Here is a 6851-nt window from a genome sequence, read left to right as displayed (position 1 = left end):
ATATAGCGTTTCCAACAGCCCTCCCCCCAGCCAGGACCAATCAGGGCACACACACGCATAGCGGGCAGGCAGAGTGGCAGCTCATTGGGCCACGTAGTAAGATCATCAGGCAGGCAGCACATGTTCGGGCTCATCATGCTTCAGGGAGTTGGAGTAAACAAGCGAGGGGCACGAGCCTTGGCAATCAGCCAAGAGTTGAAGTAAACAGCACGAGTCTTGGCAGCCAGCCAAGGCGCCATCTTTGGCTGACTCGGCCGTGCTCGCTTCCCACAAAGTGGGACATCAGCCTCTTGCCATTCAGCAGGTGCCACCCACCTCACCCCTTCAAAATCACAAGCAGGATCCAATCCCTGTTGGGTGGTCTGGGACATCTCCCAAGTCCCACGGCCTGGGGTCTTCCAGCATGACCACCTAGACCGCCAACAGGCTAACACAGTAAGGGGCCCAAAATCAAGAGCGCACAATACACAAACAAGAGGACAAAGACACTGACCGCTGGACCCGGCTCAATGCTCTGGGGGTCCTGTGGGGGCTTGGGGATCCTGGATGAGTCCCCAAATGTTGCACCCAGATCTCACAATCCCCAATGGCCACCAAGGAGTCTGGAGAGTATGCAAAAGCAAAGAGCCTTTATTCGGGCTCAAGCTCGGGCCCTCAGATTTCACCAATGCAACGGATCCCTACTGAGAGCCCCGAACCAGAGTAGGGTAAGCTTTTATAGGGAAGTTTCACAGAAGCAGCTCACGCCAAGCATCCTTTAAAATGATTGGATGGCCCTATGTCCTGAGTACAGGGATGATTCTTATTGGTAGGGGCTGTCTTTAGGGTTTTGGAATGTGCTGTTATCTCTGGGGTCCAGATGTTTCTGCTTTTACCTTATAAGGCTTTTACATGCCTGGGCCTGCTGGATCTACAGCTCCCCGGAGGGTGTGTGTGCGCGCATGTGTGTCAACTGGAGGTTTACACTATGCCTGGGCTTGTCCGGGCTTACCTGAAGAAGCCAGCCAACATGGAGTTAATGCACCCTTTAAGTCAAGCAATTTACAGAAGCAGAGAGAAGCGGTTAGAGGAGTCAGAGTCTCATAAAGGACAGTTCATAGCTGTCATGTGGGTACTGGTAATCGAGCCCAGGTCCTCTGCAAGAGCAGTCAATGCTCTTACCCTCTGAGCTATTTCTCCAACCCATTTTCCTTTTTAAAAGCAAGCTGCTACTGAGTTCACCCAAGGACTGGACTTTGCCTTGATCTCATTCACTGGGTGTCCTCACCAATCCACCCAACTGACACAACACTTGAGAGTGGAGACAGGCCTGGCTCTGGCCTCCACCCTGCAGACAGAGCCTGGTTCAGTCCCAGCCTCTTCGGCTTCGTCACCCTCGGAGACCCACAGGGTCAGCCTCTCCACCCAGCGCTCCCAGGAGCCCGGGAAGACAGGTTCCACGCGGGACTCGCGAGGCGCTCCCACGGCCTTTGTGGGCTTCCATCTCCCGAGCTCCAACCCGGCATGGCGGCGACCCTAAGCCTGGAGCCCACCGGCCGCAGCTGCTGGGACGAGCCTGGGCGCATCGCCATGTGCAGACTCACCCCCGAGCAGCCCCTCACGCTGCGCACGGCCCTGAGCGACGAGAAAGCCGTGCTCTTCCGCGCCCACACGCGCTACCGCGCCGACGCCAGCGGCGAGCTGGACCTGGCGCGTGCGCCCGCGCTGGGCGGCAGCTCCGTGGGGCTCGAGCCCATGGGGCTGCTCTGGGCCCTGGAGCCCGACAGGCCTCTCTGGCACCTGCTCAAGCGGGATGTGCCGAAGCCCTTGGTGCTGGAGCTGGGGGTGCTGGACGGCCACGAGCCCGACGGCGGGTGGCTGCTGGCCTGGGCGGCGCAGGAGCGCCACTTCCTGCTGCTGGGGGTGCGGCGGGTGCCGGTGTGGGTGGACCGGGTGTGCGCCACGTTCTTCCTGCTGCCAGGTGAGCCGGGGCTGCTCGACTTGGGGCCCCGCCCCTCAGCAGGTTCATAGTATAGCAGTTGGCTATTTAGTGGCCACTCAGCCACATTGGGGGGGGGGGTTTGATTATGTTAGATCTATTTCCTGCCTTTTGTTTGCATTTTCTCATTTAATCTCTGCATTATCCCAAAGAGGTGAGTACTGTTATTGGCAGATGAGAAACCAGCAGGAGGAATAGGTTAGGGAAAATTGCCACATTGCCTTTCTCTCCTGTCCTGGGCTTTCTGGGCCTTTTTCTCTACCTCGTCATGCCAATCTCCAGTAGAGATCGATCACACTTGAGACTTCAGTGCCTTCCTCACCAAGGGTCAACTCTTTCACTCTCTCCATAAACATCCTAAATGTCAATACACAGAAAACACGAGGGTTAATGCCACAGGACATCCAGCTTTCCGTCCCGTCCAGTTGTGTGTGTTTGTGTGTGCACCCATGCCTCATGTGTGCAAGTGCCCAGGGAGGCCCCTGGAGCTGTAGTTACATGGGTTGTGAGGTGGATCTTGAGAACCCCAGGAGGCAGTCCTGTGCAGGATCAGCAAGCTCTCTTAACCTCTGACCCATCTCTGTAGCCCCAGCTTCCCATTCTTAATTTTGTGTCCAGTTCTTCAACAGAGCACTATGAATCAAGAGTCTGAAACATGTAATCCTCCTTCCACAATGTAGTTCTTATCCAAAGGTTTGGCATTTTCTCTCATAACAACTGATTTATAGAAGAATGCAAACAACTTATAGAATTATTTAGAAATGTGCAACCTTTTAAGATTGTCATTTACAAAATTCATTTACAAAATTCATGCAATTGTTTTACAAAATAAAAATCAATCCAGGGAATGGTGAGATGGCTCTGTGGTTAAGAGCACTAGCTGCTCTTGCAGAGAATTTGGGTTCGGTTCCCAGCACCCACATGGTGGCTAACAACTATCTGTAACTCTAGTTCCAGAAGATCTGATGCCATCTTCTGGCCTCCATGGGCATTGCATTCATGTGATGCACTTAGATATATGCAGACAAAACACACATAAAATGAAAATAAATAAAAATTTAAATAAAATCTGTTTTACATAAATTTATGATTTTGTGTTGAGCTGCATATGTAGCTGTCTCTTCTCACTCTAGTCTCTTCTCATTCTAAAGTTCCTGTGTCTCTTTTCAGCAGTGACACAGGAATCAGCCTTATTTGATTCCTAGAAGCCAACCAAATAATTGAGATTTCTAAAAGAAAAGCAAATCCTTTTGACTGCATAATGCCCTCCTTTTGTACTCTCCCCTTCTGTAGGACTCAGACCCTTCCCAGGGATCATTGACATCTCTGGTTTTAGAGGGGGCCTGTTTGAATATCGAGCCAGCCTTGTGGCTGGCCATGGCTTTGCCACATTGGCTCTGGCTTTTTATGACTTTGAAGATCTCCCTAAAGAATACAACACCATGGAACTGGACTACTTTGAAGAAGCCATGTGCTACATGCTCCAACACCCCCAGGTTCTTCTTGTCTTCTATTTAATGAGGCTCTCTGGGAATAGTTCTACAGAGAGGGTCTCCTATACCAGGGCACTGGCATTGCTCTTGTTGTACCCCATCCACTGGACCCCAAAGAGACCACTGAGAACCCAACACACCAAAATGCAAAAGCAAAGGTTTATGGTTTATTCGGGCTTAAGCTCGGGCTCTCAGACCTCACCAACTCAACGGATCCGTGCTGAGAGCCCAGAGTAAGGGAGAGTGGAGACTTTTATAGGTTTAGACAAAGAGAGCATGGGGATACTGAAGATACATTTTGGTTGGTTCAAGGAGCCTGCGTGCGCCGACATAATTTTAAACCGATTGGATGTATAAGATGCAGCCCTGTAAGTTTCTTATTGGTAGGTGCTATTCTCAGGGCTGTGGAATGTGCTGTTACCTGTGGGGCCAGGAGTCTCTTTTTTTACCTTATAGGGCAGTTTTTATGCTCGGGCTTGGTTAATCTATAGTTTCCTGGAAGGGGGGGAATAGCAGGTGGGAGTCAGGGCATGCCAGGGTGTGTTTAGGCATGTCTAAAGCAGCAGCCAAGCATTTTACAGAAGCTAAAAGAGCAATTAGTGGGGGTCTGGAGGGATTGGGGGGTAGCGGGTGAATGAAGAGGGTCTCAGGGTTCTACACTCTGTTCTTTTCTCAGAGAGGAAATTTCTTTGGGAAACTTCCTTGACTTTGAGTGTCTAATAATTTCCCCTTTGTCAAATGGATTCATTCTCTCCTTCCACCATGTGGGGTCTTAGAACTCATAATTCAATTCATATGAAATTTCATTTCGTACTACTAAAAACACCCCTCGTAATATAGACTAAGCTTCTTAGTATTATACAAGCATGCTTGTTTTTTAACCTTTAGTTTTCTGATACCATGGCATGTGCTCACATTTTGATCAGAACTTGGCCAACCCCTTCAGAAGTTAAGAACTGAATCAGATTTTGAAGTCTTGCTTTGTTTCTATGAAGTTAATCGCTTTTCAATATTACTTGAACTTGGATGAATGATTAAATCTTAGACCACAGCTTAAAATCCAACTATATAAAAAGACTTGGATCAGATCCACTAGGAATGAGGCCTTGAATTTGATAGACTCCCATGACTCAGCATTTCCTAGTGGATGATTCTCTGGAACATTTATAACCAATTCCTAAATCTAAAGTGTGTTTAAAGCTTCTTTGCTATGTATTTATCAGATATTCAGTACTTGGGAAGAAACTTCCATTCCTGCATGGTGGCTCACATAAAATTCCAGCACTGGGGAGGCTGAGGCAGGAGGATTTGAGAATTTGAGGCCACCCTAGGACACAAAGCAAAATTCTATCTCAAAACGGAGGGGGCATCCTGGCATGATGGTGCACATCTTTAATCCCAGCACTTGGGAGGCAGAAACAGGTGAATCTCTGTGATGTCGAGGACAGCCTGGTCCACATAGGGAATTCCAGGCCAGCTGGGGCTACAGGGAGACTGTCTTAAAAGGACCAAAAAAAAAAAAAGGTATTTTTGTATTGGGTAAATTCTTTTCTTTTTTTGGTCTTTTTGAGACAGTTGTCCTGGAGCACACTATGTAGACCAGGCTGGCCTTGAACTCACAGAGATCCACCTGCTTCTGCCTCCACCTCCTCAGTGCTGGGATCAAAGGTGTGCACAGTACATTTATTTCATGTGTGGGTGTGGGTATTTGTGTTCCATGGCACTCAATGGAGAAGACAACTTGAGATAGTTGGTTCTCTCCTTGCACCACGTGGGTCTTGGAAATCAAACTCAGGCCAGCAGGCTTGGTGGCAAGTGATTGCCTTTACCCTCTGAGCCATCTCATCAGCCCTCTTTTTTTCTTATTGGTGTTTTGAGATGGCATCTCATGTAGCTTTGCCTGGCCTTGAATGTTCTATATAATTGACTGATCTTAAGCTCCTGATCCTCTTGCCTTCATCTTCCTAGTGTTGGGATTATAGGCATGTTCTAGTACACCTAGCCACACACACTCTTTACTCTTGTCTCTTCTTTCCTTCTAGGTAAAGGGCCCAGGCATTGGGCTTCTGGGCATTTCTCTAGGAGCTGATGTTTGTCTCTCAATGGCTTCATTCTTGAAGAATGTCTCAGCCACAGTTTCCATCAATGGCTCTGCATTCAGTAGAAGCAGACACATACACTACCAGCAGACTATAATACCACCATTGGGCCATGACTTGAGGAGAGCGAAGGTTGCTTTCTCAGGCATTATGGACATTGTGGACATATGGAATGATATTATAGGAGGGTGTGAGAACCCCAGTATGATTCCAATCGAGAGGACCAAGGGGCCCATCCTCTTCATTGCTGGTCAGGATGATCTTTGCTGGAGGAGTGAGTTATATACTCAGATAGCCTCAGAACGGTTACTGGCTCATGGAAAGGAAAGCCCCAGATAATCTTTTACCCTGGGAATGGGCATTACATTGAGCCTCCTTACTTCCCCATGTGCCCAGCTTCCCTGCACAAACTAGTGAACAAAGCTGTGATATGTGGTGGGGAGGTTAGGACTCACTCTAAAGCCCAGGTAGATGCATGGAATCAAATTCTGTCCTTCTTTGGCAAACACCTAGGAGGTACCCAGAACAGAACTTCCTCTAGATTGTAATGCAGTTGTCTGTTGTTGACGTGCTAGATTCAAGGTCAGACTTCAATGTTAAATAACTTTGTTAATCAGTTTTCTACTGGATAACATTAAAATCAAGTGTTTGCAAATGACAGAATATATGAATTCCAGGGGGGGTTCCTATGGGAGGCTGCCATCAGGAAGAGGGTATAAAGATGATTAAGATTGACTGAGATGTTCTGTATGAAGTACACAAAAACTCAACAAAAATTTTTAAAAATTCATGTGTCTGGCATTAGTGGTCTGTCTTTGGTCACTTTATTGAGTATGTTTTGTCCACACAATATTTTACTAATGTAACATATGCTTGTTAAATAAGATTCAGATGCATACAACACAATAAAGTAAAATCAGCATCCCCATTATTTTTTGTACATTAAAATTTTTTAAATGAATTTTTTCAATTTTCATATACTTTGTGTTTAGCTCCCCTTCCACATCCATACCACTCCTTACTATCCCCAGCTCAATTTACTGTACTCTATTATATAGATATTAAGGAATGCAAGCCACACCTACAGGAGTGTATGGGCCATTGCCTAAAGGAACGGTGGGATTGGTATTAGGAAGAAGTAGTGTCACCATGAAGGGAATTCTGGTAGCTCCTGGAGTGATAGATTCAGACTATCAAGGTGAAATCAAGATTATGATTCATTCCCCCTTAGGAATTACTGTAATAGAGTCAGGACAAAGATTGGCACAATTGCTCCTACTT

At 47.4% G+C, this 6851-nt stretch overlaps 1 protein-coding gene across 1 annotated transcript; it reads left to right on the top strand.

Moving 5' to 3' along the window:
* Nucleotides 1-1503: 1503 nt before the first annotated feature.
* Nucleotides 1504-6300, top strand: LOC103747383 (acyl-coenzyme A thioesterase 4-like). The gene is given in 4 exon segments (XM_008849775.2): nt 1504-1960; nt 3272-3474; nt 5514-5895; nt 5898-6300. Coding segments are annotated over 4 exon segments (1263 nt in total). The 3' UTR covers nt 6119-6300.
* Nucleotides 6301-6851: the final 551 nt, after the last annotated feature.

The sequence above is a fragment of the Nannospalax galili genome, unplaced genomic scaffold (assembly GCF_000622305.1).
Source record: "Nannospalax galili isolate Female #2095 unplaced genomic scaffold, S.galili_v1.0 scaffold24, whole genome shotgun sequence".
Classification (NCBI taxonomy): domain Eukaryota; kingdom Metazoa; phylum Chordata; class Mammalia; order Rodentia; family Spalacidae; genus Nannospalax; species Nannospalax galili.
Note: the sequence above shows the minus strand (reverse complement) of the source record. Positions and strands in the feature narration are given on the sequence as shown.